Source organism: Vombatus ursinus, unplaced genomic scaffold, assembly GCF_900497805.2.
Source record: "Vombatus ursinus unplaced genomic scaffold, bare-nosed wombat genome assembly UNPS02010548.1, whole genome shotgun sequence".
In the NCBI taxonomy this organism is placed as follows: Eukaryota; Metazoa; Chordata; class Mammalia; order Diprotodontia; family Vombatidae; genus Vombatus; species Vombatus ursinus.
Window position 1 is genome coordinate 19,676,611 of NW_020950326.1, and position 27,719 is coordinate 19,704,329.

The 27,719-nt window shown below is 37.7% G+C and overlaps 1 protein-coding gene across 1 annotated transcript in view; it reads left to right on the top strand.

The window, feature by feature from the left end:
* The first annotated feature begins 2,209 nt into the window (after positions 1–2,209).
* The window catches only part of FAM168B (family with sequence similarity 168 member B), a 49,509-nt gene continuing 23,999 nt past the window's right edge, over positions 2,210–27,719 (top strand). The window contains exons 1-3 of the mRNA XM_027854713.1: positions 2,210–2,274; positions 11,379–11,459; positions 18,922–19,005. Of these exons, the coding sequence (XP_027710514.1) occupies positions 11,390–11,459; positions 18,922–19,005 (154 nt within the window). The 5' untranslated portion in view covers positions 2,210–2,274; positions 11,379–11,389. The remainder of the gene's footprint in view (positions 2,275–11,378; positions 11,460–18,921; positions 19,006–27,719) is intronic.

The window sequence follows — 27,719 nt, forward strand, 5'->3', positions numbered from 1 at the left end:
TGTGGTACCCAGAATATGAAAAATTGGGACTTCAGAGGTAAGGGGGGAAGGAATGACCAAGGAACAACATACCACTGGTTAGTAGCCAATATTTGAACCATGGTCCTCTGACTCTAAACCAAGAGCAAGAGAGTATAGTCAAAGATTTTGCTGAGGTTGTGAATTTGGGCAACTGGAATGATGGTAATAAGAAAGTTAGGAAAAGGGAGGTGGGTTTTGCTGGGAAAATGTAAGTTCTACTTTGGATATGTTGATTTTGAGATGTTTTTTGTATCACCCAATTTGAAATGTTCTCTAGGCACATGATAATCAGTCCTGGAGTTCAGGAGACAGACTGGCTGGATGTATGGATCTGGAAATCATCTGCATAGAGATGGCAATTGAAGTCATAGGAATTGATGAGATTACAGAGTGAGAAAGTGCAGAGGGAAAAGAGAAGGCTAAGGCCAGGGCTTTAGAGTATACAGAGAAGATTGAAGCATAGTAGATAGAATTGAAAACTTGAAATTTTGCTGCAGAGCAAGAGAACAGGAAGCAGCATAAATTAAAAAAATAATAATAACCTTTGACCCAGTAATTCCATTTTGGGGAAGATACCTTGAAAGTATTATAAAAAACAAAAAAAAGTCCTATAATTTTTTTAACAATATGATATGCAATTGCAAAGACTAAAATGCACAATAATAAGGTAATTTTAAAATTACTTATAGTACATTACTGTGATGGTATATTATAATGCAATTAAGACAGATATGTAAGAGGAATACAAAGAAACATCCTGACTGGGACTTAGAGGGAATGACTGACTGAAAAACTTAAAATATTTTTATTTGAAATTAATCAATTATTTTAAAATGTAAAAGTTATTAAGCAAGATTACTTAGTTGTATTGATGCTAGATGTAAAAAATGTAATAAAGCATTTATAAAAACAAATCTCAAAAAGAAAATAAATGCATGCCTTGATGTTTATATAGATTAAATGTGTGCAAACCATTTTCCAATCGTTTTAATTCGAGCCTCACAGGCCTGTGAGACAGGAACTACAGGTAATATCACCCCCATTTTACAGAGGAGGAAACTGAGGCTCAAAAGGGTTAAATGATTTGCCATAAATCTCGAAAGACCCAATTCCACCTGGAACCCAGTGGCCTGGCACAGAGTGCTTAATAAATGCTTGTTGATTGGTGTAGGGAAGATCTGTTAAGAGGGAAGAGATAGGTAGGGGGTAGAATGCCGAGAAGTACTATACCAGGAAGGAGGAGGAGAGAGAGACGGAGATGTATGGTAAATGGAACGGTAAAAGGGGCGCACACAGAGGAAAAGAAGGGCATGGGGAAAGGATGGGGGAAGTGGCAGAGAGAAGGGATAAATAACATGGCAGGGACAATTGGATCTGGGAAGACAATTTGTTCTGCCCAGAGGGAGGGGAACAAAATCAAAGCCCCGAAAAAGAGAACTGGAATAGCGTTCTTCTTCACTGCACTCCGCCTACCCCCGTCTAAAGCCCGGCACTGTCTAAGTGGCTGTGGATGACAATGACTGTCGCGCGCGCAAACACACACACACACACACACACACACAGCCGAACGACAACAGGCAGAGAGAAACATGGCAGTGCCAACGGTCTCCCTCTCCAGGTCACAGCGGGGGAGCTCAGTAAACCCCAGCGGGGTAGACCGCAGGCTCCGCAGGGGGGAAGGGGAGCTGCCGGGGAGGTTCGGCCGCAGCCCCGGGAGGGAGGGCGCCCTCGGTCACGTGCCTGGGGAGAGGGCGGTGTCTGGCGCGAGCCAGAGTCACTCTGTTCTCCCTCCGCCCCGCCCCTCTTCTCTCCCTCTCTCCCTCCCACCTCAGGCGGAAGTGAGGTTGGGACGGTGTCCGGTTGCTGCGCAGATTCGGGAGGGGAGCGATTGAGCGAGGGGGAGAGGCAGACAGACAGAGGGACAGCGGGAAGGAGGGATCGCCGCGCAGCCCGGGCAGCCCCAGCAGCTTCTGAGAAGGCGCCGACCGTGACGACGACGAGCCCCGGGAGGCCAGCATCCGCACCCCGAGCCCGGAACATCGGCGGCGGCGGCGGCGGCGGCCGCATCTCTCCTCCGGGGCCTCCCCGCCCCCAGCGTCCAGCGCCGTCCGAGAACCGAGGCCGAACCCCCGCCGCCGCCGCCGCCCGAGCCCGTGCCGCCGCCGAGGCTGCTGCCGGGGGACCGAGGCAGGGAGAGCCCCTGCAGCCGCCGCCCGAGCAAGCCAGCCCGCCCGCCTCCGTCGTCGCGGCTCGGTGAGTGAGGCGGCTCGGGGGAGGGGCCGGCCGGGGATGCCGCCTGCGGGATAACGGGGCCGGCCGGGGATGCCGCCTGCGGCCTGGCGCCGGGAGGGCCCGGGACACCCGGAGGGGGGCGGCGGCCTGAACCGCGGCGCGGCTCCTCCCCTGCGGCCTTTATCCCTTTGGGTTGGGGCCGGTCATCTTTCCATCCGTGTCTCCGGGGATGGCTGGTTGGGGTGGGTGAAGGCCTCGTCCCCATCGCTGTCGGGGGAGAAGGCGAAGGCCCTGCTTCTGTCGGTGCCTCCAAAGTCGAGGCGGGGGGCGTAAGGTGAATGAGGAGGAGATGCTGAAGGCTCCTCCGCTGCTGGGGGGGAGCGGTGCTAAGGTGTGCATGGGATGGGGGCTTTGGGGAAGGACAAGCTTTTCTCACCCTTAATTTTTTTGGAGGGCGGGGGAGACGGTGGAAGACCAGTCTTTAGGAGAGCAGGTGTTGAGTATCAGAGACCTCCCCACCCTCTGAAAGCAGTGGATATGGGGGCATGTGTGCGGGGGTACTAATGTGTTCTGACAGGGGGTGCGTTCTCCCCGGAATCTGCAGGGGAGGCGGGTTGGAGGTGGGGGAGGGAGGAAGGAGCGGTGTGCATGGGATGGATTCGATTCGATTTCTTCCCCAATTCTTCTCCCTCTTCCTCAGGCCCCAAATGAGATTTTGGCTGATGCAATGCAGGTAGTACGATTTAAATTTTCTCTTTGTTGTGTTGAACAAGTCTAGGGGATTAGTTCCGGAAGGGAATGGGCCCACCTAGTTTATCTCCCCCCCACACCACCCCCAGCAGAACACCGAGGTCCTTTGCCTCTTCCTGCCAGGATCTTAATGGCAACTGAGACCCCATGGCAGAGATGCCGGGCTTCAAACCATTGGACGTATTGGGAGATGCGCCTGGATTCTTTGCTTGGGGCCGAGCGGAGGGGAGCCTGGTAGGAGGAACCAGGTGAACTTCCCCTGCACTGTGCGGGCCCGGAAGTTTGGGACTTTGTGTTTCTTGGCCCCCCCCCCCCCCCAAGATAGGAAAGCTCTGGGAACAACCAAAAGGGGAGACCCAGCTTCAAAGGTTGTTCCAGTGCCTGTTTACTTGTCCCAGAGTACGGGTCGCCCCGGGGAAGGACAAGGCTTTCAGGGTTTCACTTTTCTCTGAAAAATGTTGTTAAATAAATTAAAGACTTGGAACTAAAGCTTTACCTTTAGTTTAACCACTTTTTCTGCCCATCAGTGGGAACTCTTCCCCTTAGGGGACATCTAGGCATCCGAGCGAATTGGGAAAGTATTTCAGAGCAAATCATTTCTGATAGAAAAAAAATTTACATTGCAGAGGTCTTGTTTTGATTATGCGTCTAAGGAATTATATTATTATTAAGAGAATGTGTGTTCAATTTATTTCAGATTCTGTTCTTAGATTTGTGTAGGGAAGATCAGGCCGTTGCAGAGATAATGGATGTGTGGGCTGTTAAAAGCAGACTCAGTAGGTAGGAAGGAGGCAGGCAGGCAACATGTATTTTAGAGGATAATTTTTTCAACTGGAAAAGGACATTAATTTTAGTGGGGGGGGTAATTTAAAAGTTCCCTATTGATCAGGAATAGCATGCATCTGGAAAATTAGATCTGTTTATAGGTAAGTTGGTAGTAAGTTTGGGATGGTTAATTCTTTCTGGCACAAAAGGACTCTAGGCACTGTGGGAAGTGGAAAAATAGATGATGGAGTGGTTGCAAATATTTATTGTGTTTGCTCCAGAGATGCCTATGACAAGGATGGTTTATGTGTAAGGGCAGTTCAAAATTCAATATAATAAGTAAGGCATTTTAAGAGTTTTTTAAAAAAATTCTTCTTAGATCAGGTAATACAAAGCTGCATTTTTTTTTAATATTTTGGAAAATGAATAGTTGTGGGCAGTATTTTTCTTGATTTTTGAGTCCTTTTGAATATAACCTTTGTAATGAAATATTTTGATAAAGTCAGTTTCCCTGCTTAGAAAACAAATGTTCGCTTTTTCAGAGTAGTAGCAAAAGGCATTTGTACCTCTAGCTTTGAAAGGGTAATAGTTAAAGGAGATATTTGTTTTAGTTCAGAAGAGAAAATTTGGAGCACAGACTAGGTTAATTTTTATATAATAACTTTAAGATGTTTCCCCAGGCTAATAACCTATTCTGTTTAAAGCAAAGCTACAGATGCTTAAGGTCAGGCATAGATGCATTTTTATGAGTTGCCTTCACTTACAGCTCAAAGGAAAGCTCACGTGAAAATTATGGAAGAATGATGTGAAAAGCAATGAACACAAAATTTTTTGAAAATAATGGTCTTTTAAGTGTTTCTCATTTTCTGAAACTGTCCTCAACTTGATCCTGTTTAAGATACTCCATTTTCCAAGCCAGATTCCTTTTAACTCCTCATCCAAGATTTAAGTTTAGGTCAGCACAATTTTGTTTAGTAATAATAAGCAGATTTCTTACAGCAAATAAAGTAATATTGGGGAATATAATTTTTTCTGTTTTATGACACATCATACACACATAACATATATCAAATACATAGAACATTAAAGATTGGTTGAATAAGGAGTTCTGAACTTTTTAAAAAAATTGATAACTGCATTTCAATATAAATGATTTCCTTTGTCATCTAAGGTATTTTATTTTACTCTTTTAAAATCATTGTTCTAGGAAGAAGTCGATAAGTTTTACTTGGCCCTAAAAAAGGGATGAGAATCCTTCACTTAGGTTATCTATTTGAATCCTTATTTTATATATGAGAAAAGCATGGTGATCACACATCTACTCAGTAGTAGCTAAACAAGGAACTTTCTCCTCAAGGAATTGTCTTGAGCTCTTTATATATTTTTCGTGGAGTAGCTACTTTGGAGCTTATGTATGTGGAAAATCAACTAAACAAACAAAAAACTCCTATGCTTTTTAGGAGGTGGTTTTCCCAGGGAGATACTTGTTTTTTTTTAATCAGGTCTTTGATTTCATTGGTACATTGAGGAGATTCCCTCTACCAATCCAGTTTCCAGGTACAAGTTACAATGTTTAGAGTTTTTGAGGGCACTGAAAGGTTAAGTGACTATCATGGGGTCATATAGAGTGTATTGGGGCAGGACTCTACCTCACGTCATCCTGACTGACTCCAGCTCTTTCTTCATTATACCATGCTGCGCTTCGTGGGATTTGTTGGCTGTGTTTGTATTTTTAGGTACTGTTGAACTGAGTTGCCGAGGGCACTGAGATGTTAAGTGACCTATACAGGGTCCATAGAGTATGTTAGAGGCACAACTTCACTCAGATCTTCCTATTACTCCAACTCTTTGTCTATTACATCATGTTGCCTTATATATACATGTGACTTTTTTGCAATGTTTGTATTCTAGATATTGAAGCAATATATACAAAACCATTAATTTGCCTCCTTCATAAGCCCTAATAGCTATATGAGGATATTTGCCATTTTTGTTCTATTATTACTTTAATTCTACTTTATTTTAATATTTTGGTTTGAATCAGATTTTCAGAAAGTTTTACTTGCTCATATTTCCATACATGTAGTAAATGTGATGTAGCTTAAGATGCATTTTATTACAGTCACTTGCTATCTTGATATTCCATAGTTTGAAATCTCATCATTCTTCACTCTTGTAAAAGAAAACTTTTCTTGATATGATCAGCTGTAGTATAGTAACCACATTAAGAATGAGAAAAGCACTGGTTCTGGAGTCCAGAGGTCCTGAGTTCAAATGTTACTTTTGAAGTTTATCCTATGTGCTTACCTTGGGTAGTCAAGTCATTCAAACTTTGAATCCTAGTTTTCTTATCTATAAAATAAAGGTGTTGAACTAGATGACTTATGAGGTTCCATCCTGTCCTATATCTATAATCTAAATCAGTGAGACATTTTAGTCTCGCTTCTTCCATTAACAAATTGTGTCATCTTGAATAACTCACTTGACTTTTTATGATATAGATGATTTCGTCATCTATAAAATAGAGATCTAACCATTTAATGTCTAAGGTAGTCTGATTGTATAATATTCTAACACTCTGATTTCCTATGTCAGTGTTTCAGCTTTAATCTGTATCTTTTGATGAACTGTATCTACTTACTGTCTTGATAGGTAACAATCCTTGTGAATGAATGTAGAGCTTTTGGGGAATCTTATGCATTTATGCCTTTATGTACCTGGCAGGAACATAGCAGCTTAGTCAGACCTCCCAAAGAATGTCAAATTATTAAGTATTCTCAGATGTATGATTAAAGTGAAATTCATTTTGACTCTTGATAATGTGGTTGATATTGTTTCTGATAGACCATCGCTTCCAGTTGGGGTATCTTAAGGTTCAAAGCAAAAACTTCAGATTTGAGAAATACTAACAATTTGAACCTTTTTGAACATTATTGGATTTTTTTTTAATAGAACCATTTTATTAAGGTGATCACAGATTCTTAAAGTTAACAAAAATTTATGCAGTACTATGTGGTTAAGCAGGTAATTCAAAATGTAGGCTAGTAGCTAGCCTTTTCATCTGATTAGTATTGATGGGATAATTATATGTTTAAAATAATATTTTTAGTCATGGTGGCTTGCATTTTTAATTAAAGGGTTTTTTTAACCATTGTCTCCTTTTTAATAGATGAGCAAATTTTTAAAAAAATGCAGAATGTCTCAAATATAAAACGCATGCCAGAATACTAGTATAACTGTTATGACTTAATTATTTGTGAACTAAAAGCTTTTAAAAAGTTATGATGTAGAGTCAGGAAGACTGGGTTCAAGTCCTGCTTCTGATGTATACTAGCTATGTGACCATGGTCAAGTTCTTAATCTCTTAAGTTCCAGGTGGCTAAATTACAGCTGAGTTGCCAAGCTGCATTGATGGAGGGGAGGAAGTTTCTCCATCAGGATTTCCCCGCATAGGGTAAATAAAACAGGTCTAGGTTAAAAAAAAAAAAATCAAAATGCTAGAAACTCTGACAGTTTCAAGGCTACAGAAAAGAAATCAGAAAGATAGACTACTGGAAAGCCATAAAGAGGATTATATCTGGGGGTTTGAGCTGTTGAGTGGAAAGATTTTATTTCCCATCTCAACATGGTACTTAATTCCCAGATTCTGTAGGGCAGAGGTGTGGAAAAACTCAGCCTCCAGCACTCCTAAGTGTAGCCCAAACCAGATTAAAATGAAATTGGGGAAGATTTACAAAATAAATAAAAATAAAATAAAACATTTTAAAACTAAGTGGCCCACAGGAATCTTTCTGTATAGCTTAGTGTCCCCTGTTTCTATTTGAATTTGACACCACTGCTATAGGGTATTGGAAAAACTTTGTTCATTTTAGGGCCTAGTCCTTTGTAAGAACCCTGGCTTTCAAATTTATACACTTAAGGCCTATATTGAGTTTTGAATAATCAGTTCCCCAAGAACCAGGCATGACTTCTTAACTTAACCCTATATCATTTGCATGTGATGACTGGAGCCTAATGTCCACAAAGAATTGAAGATGGATATGGAGAAAGTAAGGCAGCTATATGGCATGGTAGATAGTCAGGAAGACTCATCTTCCTGCATTCAAATCTGGCCTTAGACACTTCCTAACTGTTTGACTCTGGGCAAGTCACTTAACCCTGTTTGCCTCAGTTCCTCATCTGTAAAATGAGCTGGAGAAGGAAAGGGCAAATCATTTCAGTATCTATGCCAAGAAAAGGCCAAAATGGGGTCAGGAAGAGTCAAGACACAACTGAAACGACTGAACAACAAAAATGGAGAAAGTATCCAATAATTCTCTTAACATGCACACACACTTGCTCATACACACTTGCACATATACTTACAGTAGAATTCAGTTTTGAGTCTAAGTCCCATTGGTAGTGATTAGATTTAGAAATTTATAGTTACCTTACTGTCATAGGTTAATTGTACATTTTGGTTAACCATTTGGACCCAGCTCAACTGTTGGAATCATAAAGACTATTAATGATGTACTTTTTCATGAGATGTGCAGAAGTGTGCTAGGTTTGAGTTTTTGGTCGATCTTCAGAGCTTAGCTATACGTTTTGAGGACTGAAAACAAACAAAAATTATAGTTATTTTATTCATCTCTGTTCTATAATGAGAAAAAAGTATGGTACTTCTTATTTTAATAGTATAACAGGATTGGCAGTAGAGTCATACCCCTCCAAGTGTTCAAATTTTTCACTTTTTAGGGAGGGAAAAGCATTTTTATGCTAACTAATGATACTGCCTTCTCCTTCCTGTTGTTTTCCTTGTATTACTGAGAGATCATAAAATAAATGAGTATTTGTGATCCAGTCTCTCTTGAGTTTACTTTTAAACACATATTTCCATGAAAAAGCTAATGGTATTAGAAAGTAACTAAGAAGGATCTGAAAATATAAATAAAGATGTACTTCAAAGAGATTTACTCTGTACAAAGGGAAGGGCTGAAGAGGTTAGGAGATCACCTAATGGAAATTCTTACTGGCTTTCTGCCTCATTTCTTTAAAGCCCTGGGCATGTAATACTAATTTGCTTGGTTGGGGGCAATTATACAGCTCTATTACTCATTATATTTTACTAAGCCATTCATTTGAGGCTGTATTTAACGTGTCTGAGTACAATAAAAACCCTTTTAATAAATTTCCACCTTAAAATTTTCCAAATGTGATCTCTTCTAATTTTCAGGTCTTGTCTTTGAGTCTGATTTTTTTTTTTCCATTTTTCTCCTAAGTTACCCTTGGTAAGTTTTTATTAGCTGAGTCCTTTATAATATACTTCATAATGATACTCCTATATCATCTTAGCTTCCTTGATTTTAGGGTCATCTCTCTCCAATTATCTGGAAACAGATTGCTGAAAATAATCTTTCTTTCTAACATTCTTCTCAAAAGTCTTCAGCGACCCTGATTTCTACTCTACATAAATTCTTCTGCCTGACTTTCAAAAGCCTCTCTAAAAACTTGCATCATCTTACTCTATCCAGTTTTATTTACTAGAAATAGGATAAAAATAGTCTGCCATCAAGTTTTTTTGTATCTGGAGGATGGACAAGAAGTACAAGAAATAATTAGAAGATAAAAATAGCTTTCAGGCAGCTAGATGTTTGAGTGGATAGAATGCCAAGCCTGGAGTCAGGAAGACTCATTTTCCTGAGTTGAAATCTGGCCTCATACATTTACTGACTGTGTGACCGTGGGCAAGTCATTTAACCCTGTTTGCTTCAGTTCCTCATCTGTAAAATGAGCTGGAGAAGGAAATGGTAAACGACTCCATTATCTTTGCCAAGAAAAACCCCAAATGGAGTCATAAAGAGTTGGATATGACTGAAACAACTGAACAACAACAAAAAACAATAGCTTTCAGACAATGCAGTACAAATTGTAAATAGACCTTTGAAGGGCCAAAGAATTGTGTGAATTAAGGAGTCGGGAAAGCTCTTGGATGGACTGTAAGGAAAGAAAATGGATTAAACAAATCAACCTTTTTTATTTTTTAAATTGTTATTCTTGTCCTACTTTAGGCCTTGGTCATAGCTGAATTATTGAACTAGGCTTTTTTAGTATGACTTCATTGCTGCTGTCAAAACAGTCTTCTAAAAAAAAAAAGTTTTATTGATATCTTTTTCAAACTTCACAGTCACTTCCTATGCTTCCTCATACAACTACGTGGTACAGTGGATAGAGGCTTGGACCTGGAGTCAGGAAGACCTGAATTCAAAACAGGCTTCAGACACAATAGCTTTGACTCTGGGAATGCCACTTAACAGCTGTCTGCTTCAGGTTCCTCAACTGTAAAATGAGAATAATAATAGCATTTACCTCCCAGGCATGTTGTGCAGATCAAATGAGATAATATTTGTAAAAAGCTAAGCACAAGGCCTGGCACATTACCCTTTCCTTTCCTTCCTTCCTCCCTCCATCTGTCCATCTCTTGTAACAAAGAACAATTAAGCAAAAAAAAAAAATTTTTTTTTTGACATATTAGTGGAATCTGCAAATGTGTCACTCATGGGAAGAGGTGCGAGGCATAATTAAATATCAGTCACTATTGATTATTGCACTGATAGAATTCCGAAATCTTTCATTTTTTCCCCCATTATATTATTGTGGTCATTCTGTAACATAAGAGGTCGTTTCCTTCACCCCTATCATTTAAGAGTTTTTAAAATTTTGTCAAATCCATCAAATGGCCTTCCACAGAGCTATCAGAAGAAATTTAGTTTTATGATAAGTTTGAGGCGCTTGGTGGATATTTGGCTGAAAATATCTAAGATGTATTGAAAACTGTGGGACTGGCATTCAGGAAAGAATTTGGGGCTAGAGAGAGCCTGAATATCATCATTAAGACTATTATTACTGCTGGTTAGATGTACCCAGTTCATAGAATATTACATAATGCAGTTGAAATGTACTGATAATGTATTGGAAAGAACTTTGCACTCAGGAGAGACCTGGTACCCGTCATGCATCTTAATAGCTGTGTGACCATGGGCAATCACTAAAGCTCCTGTGAGCTTTAGTTTTATCTATAAAATGGTCATAATACCTGTAATATCTTTTCTCATAGTGTGGGTTCTGAGGGTTAAATGAGTTACTGTATGTAAACTGCTTTGCAAACCCTTAAAATGCTATGTAATTGTTAGCTATAATCATTAACTTTGAAGATTGACTTCAGATAGAGTAACTGCCCTCCACTGAATGTCCCTGAAGCAAAATACTGAGTGGGTTAGGTCGTGGTTCTTACTAATTGTCTGTGGAGTTATTGGTAATGTGTTACTTTCAAGTTCTTGTTGCCATTATTATTTAATCATCTTAATTAAGTACCGTTTTGACAGGCAGATTATTCTCTGTAGCCTAGGAAATGAGAAAAGTCTCTCCTAAACCAAAGCTACAGTTTATTTCCTAAATTAGTAAACAGAACAACTGGCCATTTTCTTTGTTCACTATTGTGACTTAAGACCCTCATAGTACAACCCATCTTTAAATTATTATAGACTACGTAGAGAACTCTTCAGAAATATGCCTGTAGAAGAATCTGAGAAACCAATGCTTACCTAAAATTTATTTTCTTTTATCTTCAGTTCTTGAAATCATGAATCCTGTTTATAGCCCTGGATCTTCAGGGGTTCCCTATGCAAATGCCAAAGGAATTGGTTATCCAGGTAAGTCATTACAAAGTAGTATTTGTTGTTAAATTTTGAAAATGTGATTCATTGATGATTTTAGAAGGTGAAGTAGATTAGCAGCGTGAAGCCTGTGTTACAAAAATTGGTCTTTTTCATTATAATTTACAACGGAGAGAAAAGGGGACAAATTCTCTGGATTTGAAATTTTCTCAACATTAATTCAAATACTAGAAATGTTAAAAGGTATAAATAAAGCAAATAACTATTGGTTAGATAACCGTTTTTTCTTAAGGAACAGCCCTTTTTTCTTCCATCTTTCTTTTGTTTTAAGATTGAAGGGTTTGGGGGGAGCCTTTAAATAGTTTCTCATTTATTGCTTTAGCTTTTTCTTTTTAAAACTTCTCCCTTCTTTATTATACTAATTCTTTATACACAGTAATCTGGCCCATTTTCCACATTTGGTGGCTTTCCTGTTTGCCTTTGTTCTTTGTAGCTTTGCTTAACCAGTTTAGTTTCTTTTTATTCCATCTGTTTTTTTTTTAAAGCACTGGAGATTGTTTCTATGCTTTTTATAAAAGTGATTTTGTAAAAACTGTCTAACTTTAAAAATTTCTCTTGTTTCTTAATGCTCTCTTTCCATCAGGTCCTTTTTATTAGTGCACTGTTTGTTAAATTCTGCTTTCTTAAAGTTGATTTAATCACAGTTTCACTGATTGCTCAGTTTCTTTGGAAATATGACAATCATTGGTGTCCTGTTGTGGTTCTTTCACTAGTGTTTAAATGTCTTTGGATAGATCATCAGCTGTTTCTTGATAACTAGTAAGGACCACATTAAGAAGCGTATTTACCATAAATGATCTTGTACTTTGTGACTTAGAAAATTGCCCTTGACACAGTCCAGAAATTTTCTTGATGGTCCTTGGCCTTACTATTTTTCTAGCACGTAAAACTATATCCATACCCAAATCCTCTTTGGAAAGTTATTATCATTTGTTTATTTTAGATGTATACTTCAATCTTATTTTCATTCCACCTTAACCTCATATACTGTTGGGCCTTAAAGTATTTGCATATGTTTCTAACCCTTGTCTGTCTTCCCTCATCCTTTATCTGACTCCTCCACATTGCTATTTATGTGTCCCCTGTAAAGAGGAGCTGGACAACAGCCGTGAAGCTCTTTTTGTTGAATGTGAGTCTGGACACCCAGAGGAAGTGCTATCACAAGACTATGGGTCCCTGAGTAAGATTCTTAGGCACTGGCAGGTGGGAAGAATCATCTTCCTTCTCTAAAGGGAAAAAAAGATATATCATGATAGTTCATGGCCCCTCTTTGAGAGGTATGAAGATGATAGTTTATAGATTTGACTTAGAAAATTTGGAGGTGCACTGTCTTCCTGAAAACTATATCTAAAATATGATGGAAAACCTGTTAAAACTTATCAGACTGGTAGTTGATAAATTCTGATGATTGATGTAGAGGAGAATGATTGTAGAGCTTTGGAGTGCATCTCTAGTAACTTCTAACTTGTAAGTGAGAAAGTGAAAAATATGCAGGCTCATGTGGATGATTTCCTCTCTTCAATTTGGTGATCAAGACTTTGGGAAGAAAATTTTAGAAAATAAATTGTTGATTACATAGAGGGTGTCGTAGACTATAAGTTGAATTCCTGGATCAGAAGCTATAATGTCAGTGCAGTTGGATTCTGGCACGAGATAGAATTTGGCCAGAGTTATATTGACTCAAGAGAACTTTATAATGAATTTAGAGAAGGAGAGAGAAAAGCATTTAGATAATTATAAAATCAGATATTATAGAGAACATCTTGCAACATAAAAATTGTATTGTTGAGGTGTGGTACCTAATGATTGTTAAGTAAAAATAGCTCTGGAATGATACTTACAATCTCATATACCAGTGCACAAAATATGGCTAATACAGCAAAATGAACTTGAACTTAATACAAAAAGGTAAATAAAATCTCAACTATTATTAAGACTTGGTGGTATGGGCCTCATGACTTTGGTTTTGGCAATAGAATGATGTATCTTGTTTAAAAGAAACAGATGTAACAGCATACTTTCTTCAAGAACAAGTTGTGCCAAATTAACCTTATTTTTTTTCTTTTGACATAGTTACTAAATTTGTAGGTCTGAGGGATAGATATGGCGTACCTAGATTTTTAATGAAACGTTTCAGAGTATCTCAGGCTATTCTTACAGAAAAGATGGATAGAAGTGGTATAGATGATAGTAAAGGATCATAGACCTAGAGTTTGAGGGACTACAGAGGTCATCTCACTCCTCTCCTTCTGATGCAGATGAGGAAACAGAGGTATGTCCAGAGAGGTGTGGGGACTTACCTAAGGCAGAACGTGTAAAAAGTAGCACAGCTGGTATTTGGAACCAGATCTGGCTCCATAAGTAGGGGTTTCTGCTATATCTCAATTAGATGGATTCAAAGCTAGTTGAATGGCTGGCCACAAAGAGTAGTCATTAATGATTCATTGTCAGCATGGAAGGAGATATTAAATAGAATGCCCCAAGGATCTGTACTTGGTATTTTCCTGTGTAATATTTTTATCATTGACTTGGATATAGTCGTGGATAATATGATTATCACATTTGCAAATGAAAAACTAGGAGGTAATAGCTAACACCCTAGATGAAAGCCAGTATTCAGGAAGATCTTGGCAGGCTGGAACATTGGGCAAAATTGAATAAAATGAAGTTTTAATAGTGATAAATACACATTTGGGTTTAAAAAAATCAGTTTCACAAGTATAAGATGGGATTGGCATGACTAGATAACAGTTTGCCTAAAGACTATCCTAGCTTAATATGAATCAGCATTCTAATACTGCAGCCAAGAAAGTAAATGTAATCTTAGGTTGCATTGAGAGAGTTATAAGGAGATGATAATTCCAATGTAATCTGCTCTGATGAGACCACTCCTGGAATGTTGCAGTTGTCACTGTTGACCTTTTTTCCCTCCTAGATATTTTCTCTTCTTGAGTTGTCAGTACACTACTCTCTCGGTTTTCATACCTGTCTGACTGCTTCTTCACAGGATGGATCTTCATCCGTGTCATGCCCACTAACTGTGGTTGTTCCCTAAGGCTTTAGCGGGAGATCTTTTCTCTTTTCTTTCTTTACTCTCAATTGTTGATCTTATCAGCACCCATGGGTTCAGTTATTTTCTATCTAGGTGATCCTCACATCCATATGTCCAGTCTGAGACTCTCTCCTGGGTTCCATTCCCACATCAATAACTACCTAGTGGACATTTTGAATCATATGCCCCCTAGGCATCTCAGCCTCAACATTCTCAAAACAAAACCCACTGCCTTCCCCCCAAACCCACCTCTCTTCCAAAGCTGTCTATTATTGTTGATGAGTACTATGCTTAACAGTAATAGAGAATACCGAGCTTCCATCAGAAATCTTCTGTAGGAGTTCTGTAGGAGTTTCCTGGTTCCCTGTGTTGCTAGTGCCTTCTCTTTTAGGGTTATCTCACAGTTACCTTCTTGTTCTCCCCCTCCCTTCCCCCCTGCCTTTTTCTTAATAGAATGTAAACCCTTTGCATGCAAAAGTTGTTTGTACTTTTTTTTGGTGTGTCCCCAACACTTAGAATTGTGTTTGGCATGTATATAATAAGTACTTAATAAAAACTTGATTGTTTGTGAGTACCATATTTTAGGAAAAACACTGGTAAACTTGAAAGTATATTATAGAGGTAGGTAGCTAGGATGGTGAAAGGCCTCAAGTTCATGCCACATGAAGATTAAATGAAACAGCTAGGGACTATTAGTTTTTAGAAGAGAGGCCTTAAGGAAGGGAGGACATAAATATTTGAAGGCTGACAGAAGATGGATTGGTGTTCTCTTTGGCCCCAAAGGGCAAAATGAGAACCATTGAGTAGGTATGACTGAGAGGCAAAATGGTTATGAGGGAAAACATTATCAGTTATAGCTATCTCAAAGTGGAATGGACTTTGTTGGTCAGTAGTAGATTCTCCCTGAATTGCTACAATTCTGTGAAGGGGAAGGATGAAAAGCACTGAATGATGATGATGGTGATGATGATGATGATGATGATGATGATAATGATAATTCATAGAATACTTTATGATTTACAAAGTGGTTTATGTATCATTTCATCCTCACAATAATCTTGTTAGGTAGATTTTTATAAATTTTATCATACCTACTTTACAGATGAGAAAACTGAGATGAAGATAGTTTAATTGATTTGCTAAAGATCATGTATCTAGTAAGTGGTTGAGTTGAAACTTAGCTCAAATCCTCTGGCTCTTCCTATCACTCTTAACACCCTGCTTCCCCTATATAAAATGATTCTAAAAATGCAGAGATTTTGGAAAGCATTTGAGTGAGGATAAAAGAAAGAAACAGAAGTAATGTTATTGTATAAGTTTATATTATAAATTGCCTAACCGAAAAGGAATGTGGTTGATACCTAATGGAAATTACCAAACTGGCACCAGGGGCAAGATTTTAATAATGGAAGACTTCACTCCTTTGTAGACCTGTTGTAAATCTTACTCATCTAAAAGCAGAGTATCTGATAAATTATTAACTTGTCTGATTGCCTCTTCCATCTCCAAGAAGGTAGAGAAGGCAAAGAAAGGAACTGTTATTTTAGATTTAATTGAGATCAAGAAGAATTGGGTCGGTGAGGTAGTACTGGCAGGTGCCTTGGGGGCAAAGTGACTTACTTTAGAGTTTATAATAGTCAAGGAAGGGAATGTTAGACTTACTTGGATATGTACCTAGATTTTACTAAAACAAATTCCAGAAAGTAGGGGGAAAAATATGTATGATCTTATAGCTAGACATTTTAAAAGGAAATATAACTTAAAGGATGAGAGTCTAAAAAATGAAATTTTATCTTTACAACTGTATAAAATCTTGACAAGAGACTAAAGGGGGAGCCATTTTAAGAAACCAGGGGCTACATGAAAATTATACATGGGGCACATGAAAAGGACAAATACAGAACAGTGGTATGAACAAGAAAGAACAGATTCAGGGAGGCTAACGCCCTAAATGAATGGAAGTGACTAAAAACTGCTGATGACCTCAAAAAGGGGTGGGGGGGGGACTTTTACATAACATATTTGGGCCAAGAAGAAAACAAAGGGTTGATAGGTTTATTGGTTGGAGCAGATGACATAATATGAAAGGATGATAAAAGAAGGCAAAACTATTTAGCCTTTTTATTTTCATCATCTATTAGTAGTCCCACCATTCTCTTTGTTATCCAAGCTTCCCGTTTTGCCACAGCTCATGTCCAGTTGAATGATGATGATGATACTAATAAATGTGAGGATTTATATAACACCTACTTTGTGCCAGGCACTGTGCTAAGTGCTTACAATTAGCATCAAATTTAATCCTTGCCACAACCCTGGGATGCAGAGGCTATTATGATCCCCATTTTACAGTTGAAGAAACTGAGAAGACAGAGGTTAAGTAATTTGCCCCTAGGGTTACACAGATAGTAATTGTCTGAAGCTTGATTTGAACTCAGGTGTTCTTGATTCGGCCCAGTGATCTATCCACTGGGCCACCTAGCTGCCCAGTTTGTTGCCACATCTCTTGATCCTACCTCTGAGATAATTCCCAAATCCACATCTTGCTACATTTCTGTTGCCTCTACCACAAATCAGACGTACACTGGGCTTAGAGTCAGAAGACTGAGTTCATGTTCTGGCACCAACTGAAATTTTACTGGCTACGTCATCATAAAGTCATGATTTCTTTGAGTCTCAGTTTCTCCATCTGAAAAACAGGGGTAATATATTTATATTGCCTCACAGGATAGTTTAGTTTTAAGAAAAGTAACTTTAAGCACTGTGTTAATGTGGTATGGATAATTATTGTAATTACTCTATTTTATCTGTTATTATAGTAGTTTTCTAATTGATCTCACTGGCTAACTTCCTTTTTGGGGTCATTCAAGGTCCTCTACAAACTTGTTTCGATTTCACCTTTCTACCAATCTCACACTGTTTTTTTCATGTGTTCTACAGTCCTTCCAAATTGGACTTCTGAACTTGACATTCCCTTTTCCTGCCTTTGAGCATTTGACTCAGTGTATACCTTGAATGTTCTCACTGGAGCATTGATTTCAAAAAAGCTTAGAGGTTATATTGTCCAACTCCCACATTTTACAGATGAAGAAACTGAGGACCAGAGAGGGAGAGTGACTTTACCAACGTGACGCAGAGCCAGCATTCTTCCTACTGGGGGCACTTTATCATCTTCTAATGTGGAAATATTCTCTCAAAATTATTCATGTTTTATTTCTTTTTACTATACTATTAAAATCTTTAGGTCAAGGACTGTACCTTGTTCATATTTATATCTATTCATTGCTTCACATGGTGTCTTACATAAAATAGGATTTAATAAATACTATTATTAATAAATGTTGACTATCTTGAATTTAATTTTCTTCATCAAGGAAAACGATCTAATTGGCAACAGTAGAATAAACTCAAACAAGAGTTCAGGTCTCCAAAGTCTAATTATCTTTCAACTAAAAGGAACAAAGAATAGTGATTTTAGGGCTGCTGTAAAACATATTTGAGAAACTGTGAAGAAAGGGAATGTTGCCTGAAGGCTGGAGATTGACAAATGTTCATTCCAGTTATTAAAAAGGGGAAGAGAGTGAACTGTAGAAACTCAAACCCTTAAATTTGTTGTTGATGTCCAGTAAAAATCCAGAATGTATTATTAAAATATATAGAATGTGAGTATTGTAGAAAATAATGTGGGATTATCTGCATGAAAAATTCAAGTCATCTAAAAGCTAATCCTATTTTCATTTTTTGGTTGGTATACTAGGATGCTATGTACAGAAACCATTTCATCAAGTTATTTGACAATGTTTTTCACAGTTTTGTTGCTAAATTGGTTAAATTTGTCTGGATGATATTACAGTTAGGTAGATTTGGAACTTGCTGAACCACCAAACCCTAGCAATTTGTCATAACTTTTTTTGTTGACTTAAGAGATGCCTTTAGTGTCATGCTACAGTCTTCAGCAGGTGACTGGACTTGTGGTCCCTACTTTGTAGCTTAAAGTCTTAAAGAAGAATTTTGTCTGGACACTGAGAGGTTACATAAATTGCATCACGTCACATGGTTAATAGATGATTGAGGCAGGACCTGAATCTAGGTGTTCTATCCTCAAAGCCAGTTCTTTGTCCACTATACCATGCCACCTCTCATTTCTTAAAAAGTTATGTATTTAATCACAGGCTTACAGACTTCACTCTGAACATGGCCAATTACAATTTTGAAAAAAGGCACCAGGAGACATTGTCTCCTAGCATATTCTATTGTGCTGACTTTACAAGTGAATCAGGCATTTTGGAGGTGAATCTTAATATTCTTTTAAGTACTTGTGGCAATCCAGGTTGTAAGCAGTATTATTATTTCAGAGAATAACCTTGGAAATTATTTTTTTCTCTTCAGCTGGCTTCCCAATGGGCTATGCAGCGGCTGCTCCTGCCTATTCCCCTAATATGTACCCTGGAGCAAATCCTACCTTCCAAACAGGTATGCATATAGATGAATTGTTGTTAACAATTTTAAATAATGTGTGTCATAATATAAGAGAAAGAGTATTGAGACAGTGGGAAATTTTGAGGGAGTTAATATAAAAATTAGGGTTCAGGTGTTCCTAATGTTGGCTTGATATCAAGCTTCAATCTAGTAACTAGGAACAACATTAGCTAGTTAACATACAGAGAGGGAGAGAGAGAGAGAGAGAGATTTTTTTAGGTTTGCAAAATGCTTTCCAGATATCTCATTTTCTTAACAATCCTGAGGAGTAAGTGCAGTCACTCTCCTCATTATACAGTTGAGGAAATTAAGGCAGACAGAGGGTAAATAACTTGCCCAGAATCACATAGCTAGTAAATATCTGAGGTCAGATTTGAACTCTGGTCTTCCTGACTCCAGGCCCAGCTGCTCTAACATTAAACCTAAATAGAAGTAGTCACATTTACATGTGTAAACCGTTGCCCTTTGACATTTGTATTGGAGTATCCTGTCTCTATTGTTAAAAGAAATTAGTTTTGAATATAAAGTTTTGTTTTCCATATCTTCTTTCTGTTTTGAAAATATGTTTCAGCTTTTAGAAATTTGTGTTGTAACTGAAGACTTTTGCACCTTCTGTACCTTTTTGGGTATAGCATTTTAATCCCAAAGGCATTCCTGAATGGTGTATGAATTTTCTCCCTGTTTAACTAAAATGGATTTCATCTATCCGGCTTATAAAAGAAACAAACAATTCAGCTGTGTCATTTGCCACCTGTCTGGGAATATTTCCCCTGTAACGAAAGCTTCTTGAGGACTGTTGCACTTTTGTCTTTATGTCCACAGCACTTAGCTCAGTGCCCAGCAAGATAATAGATGCTTTTACACATGCTTGTTAGTTGATTTATTTTGATCCCAGCTACTTCCTTGATTATTGGGATAGAAGAGATTACCTTTCTTCCGATGAGAGGAAAGACAAGAGAAACCTTATCCTTTGCCTTTTTGTAGTCCAGCAGTATCCATGTTCTGTTGGGTCTTCCTTTATACTGTCTATCACATCTCTCTTCCTATTTTTACCACTACCACATAACTCACACTTTTGTCTATTACCTGGACTAGTATAGTAGCTCCGTAATTGGTCTTCTTGCCTCTGGGTATTTCTCCACCAGTCCATCTTCAACACTGTCACCAGATTAACGTGGCTGAGATACTCTGTCCTTGCATTCACATCCTCTTAAGTTACCTGATCCTCATCTACCTTTTCAGCCTTAGTGTTTGTATTGTTTCTGAAACTAAATTGTGAACACTCTGAGGGCAAGGATTGATGTGTTCTAAGGCCCTGTCCAGGGTATTAGAAGTGATAGGAAGGTGGGAAAGGAGGAAGAAAATCAGAGGAAAAAGGATAACGTATCAGCAATTGACCTGCAAGCAACGGACACTCTTGACAGAGGAGGTGAAGGAGATCCAGCTAAAAGGGGATAGAATAGAGCTTCAGTCCCATGGGGAAGAGTAAACAACTAGCTGCTCTGTCCCTCAGTGGCCCTGAAGGCATAGGATCCTCCTAATTCACGTTCCCGGTGGAAGAGATACAAGCAGCCGCCTATACTTTTGTTTTTGAAAGCCTTAGTATGTAATCCTGAAAACATATACTAAACATAATTCAGGAATCAAGATAGGAATGAACTATATCTATATCTAGATATCTAGATACAGATCCTAGACATACATTTATGTCTATATGCATATAGTTAATATCTTAATACATATGTATGTAGATATCTAGACAGGGGTCTATGTCTAGATATACCTACGCGTGTGTGTGTGTGTATGTGTATGTGTATGTGGTGTGTACACTTATACGTGATATATGAAATATGTATATGTAGTTAAATAGATATGAGTAGCTGTCATCTATCTCTGTCAACATTTACTGTCTTAGTTTGTTACATATAGTCTATGTTGATAGATAACATATAAATAGAGGATTTATTTTATCTTCCCATTGCTCCCAATTCTACATTATAGGAGACCACAGAATTTTAATCATTCTACATGGCAACCCTTCAGATGTTTAAAGTTACTCTACCTTTTCTCAAATTATTTTTTTCCAGGCTAAATATCCCTAGTTCTTGCAATTGTTCTTTAATGTGGCATGGTTTTGGGTTCTTCCCTATTCTGATTGTCCTCTTCTGGTCATGTTTCAGCTTTGAGAATGTGATGCCCAGCATTAGGCACAGTATTCCATGTGTGGTTTAATTAGTGGCAGTTACAACAAGGCTGTCAATCCTCTTGTTAATATAGTGTAAAAGCACATTGCTGTTTTTTGGCTGCCACCATTATTTTCCTGACTGATTTTGAGCATATAACCTATAAAAACTTGTGTATCATTTTCACTTGGTATGCTTTTCTAGTAATGTCTTTTCATTCTGTCATTATGCAGTTTCTGCAGAAAACCAAAATTTAGGGCTTTATATCAGATTTTACTTAGTAGAATCACTGTACCATTCTAGGCTGTCAGGATCATTTTTGCATCCTAAATTTGTGTTGCATTGTATTAGGTAGAAATCTCTTAGCTTCATGCAGTACAGATTTTTAATTTATATGCCATCTATACTGTAAAGCGGCACTGCCCTGGTTCATGATCCTTTTTCAACCCTAGTTCTTGGCAATCAGTTTTTTTTTTTTTTTAAGTTGGGCAGTGGGGGTTAAGTGAATTGCCTAGGGTCACACAGCTAGTTAAGTGTTATGTGTCTGAGGCCGGATTTGAGCTCAGGTCCTCCTGAATCCAGGGCTGGTGCTCTATCCACTGCGCCACCTAGCTGCCCCCCAGTTTTCTTTTTTGAACTGACTCCAGAGGACCTTGTTCCTTTGGCTTATGTTTTTCTCAAAGAATTTGAGTCAGTTAATGATGAGTCATTATTGGGTCACTATTATTGTGGCCATGAACATCTCAAAAAGTGTTTGACCTCACTGAATCTGGGTACATTCCTTGTCACAAGCCTTAGATTACGCATGCTTTTTTTTCTAAAGGCATTTATTTTCAAGGGAAAAGAGTCCTTAAAGAAATAACAATAGTAAAGTTTGGATAATAAAAAAAGCCTTTAAAACAAGATTCTTTTCCTTTCGTTGTGACATGTTTCCCTCAAGCATGTGCCTCTTCACAGAATAATGTTTTAAATGCATAAAATATATAGAACTACAAAGGAAACAACTGTGTTGAAGAATACTTATCAAATTTTTTTTTTTAAACACATTCATGGATTCCAGGTTAAGAATGCTACTCCAAAAAAAATTCTGTATACCAGTCAACCCAGATGGTCCACAGGCTTCCTAAACAGTTCTTAACTAGTTAACTTTTTTCTTTTTTTGGTGGGGGGGGGATAACAGCCTAACATTACTTCACTTAGAGCCCTAGGAACCTGTCTTAATTCCATAGTCCCATTTGTGATTTAAAAAAAATTTTTTTCTAAATAGTTACAGAGAGTTTTCTTTTCTGTATAATATGTATTTATTGGTCAAAAGAAGAATTTTCACTCAGAAATGTATAAAGCAAGGATTCCCATTCTTACCACTTTTATTTTATATAGTAGTAGAAATTGCAGCAATTGTAGGAAGACAAGAAAAAGATATGAGGATTAACTTTGTAAATAAAAGAGGTCCTAGCATTATTTGCCCATGACATGTTAGTATATCTAGAAAATGCAACTGTCTGAAGCAAAAACATTTTAAATTCAGTTTTATTTGTTTTCAGTACCAAATTTCTCTCCCTTTCTCCCACCCACCAAGAAAGCAAGAAAAACAAGTATGTATAGTTAAGTAAAACAGATTCCTGCATTACCTCTGCTTCCCCCTTCCTCTTCTCAAAAGAAAGTAAAATATGCTTCAGTTTGTAGTCCAAGTCTGTCAGCTCGAGGTTAATAGCATGTTTTATGAATCCTTTGGAATTGTGGTATATCATTGTGTTGGATCAGATTTCCTAAGACTTTCAGAGTTTTCTCTCTCCACGATGTTGTTGTTATAAATTGTTCTTCTGGTTCTGCTTACTTAACTTTGTATTACTTCGTACAGGTTTTCCCAAAACCATCCCCTTCATCGTTTCTTACAGTATGAAAATATTCTATCACATTCATATACCATGATTTTTTCATCCATTCCTTAATTGATGCACACTCTTATCAGTTCCAGTACTTGGCTGCCACAAAAAGTACTGCTATAAATATTTTTGTACACATAGATCTTTTTTCTTCTTTCTTTGATCTCTTTGTGGTATAGACCTAGTAATTGTATTGTTGGGTCAAAGGGTATACATGGTTTAATAGCTTTTTGGGCATAGTTTCAAATTGCTTTCCAGAATGTCTAGACCAGTTCACAGTTTGACCAACAGTGCATTAATGTACCTGTTTAACCATAGGCCTTCCAGCATTTGTAGTTTTTCACTTTTATCAACTTTGCCAATCCGATGAATAAAGTAATACTTTTGGTACCTAACATAGAGTTATTTTAATTTGTTTTAATTTCTATAACCATTAATGATTTAAAAAAATTTATATGACCAATGAACGGATCTTCCTTTGAGAACTGCCTATTAATATTCTTTGACCACTGAGAATGGCTCATTATTAGAGATTTGAATTGGTTTCCTATATATCTTAGAAATGAGACCTTAACCAGAGAAGCTTGTTATGAAGATTTCCTCCCTAATTTCCTGATTTTCAAAGTTGTTTCATTTTTTAGAATGTATTTGATGCCATTATGTAGTGGTGCAGGCTTGTAGTCCCTACAGAGAAGCTTAGGCTGGTAGATTCTAAGCTTAAGCTTAGAAGTTCTGACCTTCATTAGGGCTAAAGTTTCCACACTAAGTCTAGCATCAGTATAGTGAGCTCCTGGAAATAGAGGTCTGCAAATCTGCCTATAGAGGAGCAATCTGGTCTGAGTTGGAAATGGAGCAGATAAAAGCTTCTGTCCTGATCATGAGTGGAGTTGGGCCTTTGAGTGACTACTGTACTTGTAGCATGAGTAAAATAGGGAAACTGAGTTTCTAATACATAATACACACATACCTTTATGTATAAATGTATATGTGTGTGTGGGTGTATATATACATATATATATGTATGTAGAGGGAATGGAATAAATAGAATTCTAACTTCAGTATTCTTTCAGAAATTTTATGTAGTATATAAAGATGCCCACTGGGTAAGCTAGTTGTCTGGGACAAGTGATAAAGGCAATTGTACCAGGTTTGTTGACCCGTGGAAGGAGTGATACCAGAATTTAGAAGTGACTATTAGTAGTTTCCATAAAACAAAATCCAAGCCTAGCCATTGTAGATGATTATTTTGTTTTTAATTATTTTTTATTATTTATTATTATTTTCAATTTATGTAGTTGATAATTTTCCTGTATGGATTATTCCCTCAAGAAATGATCTTTCTTTGAATTTTCCGTAGCATTTAGAACCTCCTTATTGCACATATCCTATTCTGTTTTGTATTCCAATTATTCATGAGTAGATACTGGCCAGAATTGTGTCTTACTCATCTTTGTAGTCCCAGTACTCAGTACAATCTATTCTGCTTTAAAAAAAAATCTGGGGGCAGCTAGGTGGTTCAGTGGGTAGAGCACCGGCCCTGAAGTCAGGACGACCTGAGTTCAAATCCGGCCTCAAACCAAACACTTGGCACTTACTAGCTGTGTGACCCTGGGCAAGTCACTTAACCCCAATTGCCTAAAAAAAAATATGAACTTGTGATATCATTGGGTTTGGGAACACCAAGTGAATTCCTCCCTCAACCAAAGTTGGTTTACAACTGTCCTGCAATTTAGAGTCTTAGAGAATTATGTAAGTACACTGAAAGGTTAAGAGATTTAACCAAGGTCACATAGCCATTAGGGATCAATGGTCAGTGCTGAAACCAGGTTTTTCTGACTCTTGAGAGCAATTCTCTATCTACTACACCATGCTGCCTCTCTTCTTATACTTAGTAAAAGTGCTTAATAATTGTTAGTTAAATTCAGTACTTGTGAACTATTCATTCTGCTCTGGAAGAAAAGAATAAGGAAAAACAATGAAAATATTAATTAAAAGCCCTTGGAATTTAATTTGGCTCTTATAGGACCAGTATTTCTGAAGAATATATTGTTTTTCATAATACTTGTTAATTGATTGGTTGGACCGTGTATCTTGTTTTGGCAGTAGGGCATTAGTAATTACTGGGTAGGTAAATTTGAAGGAATTTAGGGAAAATCTAGTTACAGGAAAAGGGAAAAATTTGGTAAACTTTGTGTGGTTGTATGATAAATCAGTTACATTTTATTTTAGTCTTCTTAAATCAAGTGATAGGTGTTGATTTACTCTTTCTTTGTTAATCTGCAGTGTATATCTTGAAAAAATAGACTCTAATTGTTTTTTTTTAATTTATGAAATATGCTAAGGTAGAAAGTGGTATGAGTCACAGGTTTTGTTTTATTTTTTTTTTAAGTGAGGCAATTGGGGTTAGATGACTTGTCCACAGTCACACAGTTAGGAAGAATTATGTATCTGAGGCCACATTTGAACTCAGGTCCTCCTGATTCCTGGGACCATGCTCTGTCCACTGTGCCACTTAGCTGCCCCAAGTCATAGTTTTTATACAGGATACCCACACACACACACATGCACACACACACATATAAAATGTTCATATTATCAGTGTGAAATCCTTCTCCAGTGAATAAATGAAGATACTGCTATCAAAACTGTACTATATTAGTAGTGACATTCTCCGTGTAAATGAAAACAGAAGTTGTAGTTAAATGGAAGGAAGCCTCACAGATTCTCCTTGGATAGGGAAGTAGAGGAATTAGTTGTATTCAGAGACCACAAAAAAGATCATTTCTTGAGATATTTGATCATCTTGCAGTGTATGACAAGCATGAGGCAAAATGACTACTCTGAAGATAATCATAATGTGTGCACCATTTGTTGGAGAGCTTGAAGAGGTAGAGAAATTCTATCAAGAACCAGAAGAGATTCTCCAAACTAAAACAGCATATATACATTGATATCTGGTGACTTTATTACAAAGATTGAAGTAAGGAATATGTTCGAAAATGATTTGTAATTAATCTCAGAGAGAACAAAATCTTGTAGAATTCTCATAAGCTTTATGCCTGTATATCATAAATACTTTGTTAAGAACAGAGAAGGTACTGAACGTAACTAGCAGCACGTAACATGTAGTCATTTTCATTTTTCTGTAATAGTAACCATTGGTTACTGATGAAGGAATATTTTCTAAATTAGCTATCAGCATGCAGTTGGATCATCAGTTATTTAATACAGAGGTAAAAAACAACACCAAAATAGAAGAGTCAAGGATAAAATGAGGGAAAAAAATACCTTAATTACAACAGCCTCAACTTGACCTGTTCAAATAAGCTGTTGACTTCAAAAAGTGAGACAAGGAGAAAGGAAATGACAGTGACACCAGTTATTAATATTTCCTTTCATATTTTGTACAAAAGTTTAGCTGATGTAAGAAAACATTATTACACCAAGAATGCCAAATGGAGAAGCGGAGCAGCCAGGAACAATGCCAGTTTAGGACATAAACTCATTTGCAAAATGTTACAGAGGAAGATTGGTGAATTATTAGGGGCAATATCAATTCATAAGACAATGAAGAGCGGTGGAGAGGAAAACCATTTTGCTGCATTGTTTATGATACAGAATCACAAACGTTTAGTGTTGAGAGGAATCCCAAAGTACATCTTGTATGTGAGCAAGAATCTCTTTCAAGTGGTTATCTAGCCTTTGCTTGAAGACTTCTAGTGAGGGGGATCCCATTACCTCTGAGGCAGTCCATTCTACTTTTTTACATAGCTTTAATTTTGGGGAAATTTTCCTTACATCAAACCTAAATGACTTCTTTGCACCTTCCACCAGTAGCTTCGAGTTTTTCCCTTTAAAGCCAAGCAGAACAAAACAAAGTCCCTCTTCTGCTTGAAAGCACTTCAGATATTTGAAGACAGTTGTTATTTCCTCCATGCTCTTTCTTTTCCAGGGTGGGAAAACACCCAGTTCCTTCAATTGATTTTCTTATGGCATGAACTCATACCTTCCTCTGGATGCTCTCCATTCTATCAGTGTGGTAACCAAATAGAGCACAAATAAATCATGTCCTTCCACGAGTATTTATATATTAAACTGGGAAAGAGTATAAGAAATTTAAGAAACAACCAACAGATCACCAGCGTTTCTATAGTAGTAATTGCTTTTCATCACTGATAGTGGAACCACAGCATTTAGATCGTCTACAACTCTGTTCTTGATGTACTATATGAGGAAGTAGAAATATCACTTAAGAAATGATGAGTGGAGGGGCGGCTTGGTGGCCCTGAAGTCAGGAGGACCTGAGTTCAAATCCGGCCTCAGACCAAACACTTGGTACTTAATAGTTGTGTGACCCTGGTCAAGTCAACCCCAATTGCCTAAAAAGAAAAAAAAAAATACATAAAATCAGAAATGATGACTGGCAAACGATCTGGCCACAGCAGATACACAGAAAAGAAAAGAAAAACCCATGCTCGAAGTGACATGGTTTTGAAAACATTTAGAGATTGATTTTTCAAGATATCTGAATGAGAGGAAGATAATAAATCACTGGGGAAAAGTTGGAGATGGTATTCATACCAAAAATACCAACTGCAGATAGAGGGGAAATAGTAATTATTGCACATATGTTTGCTTT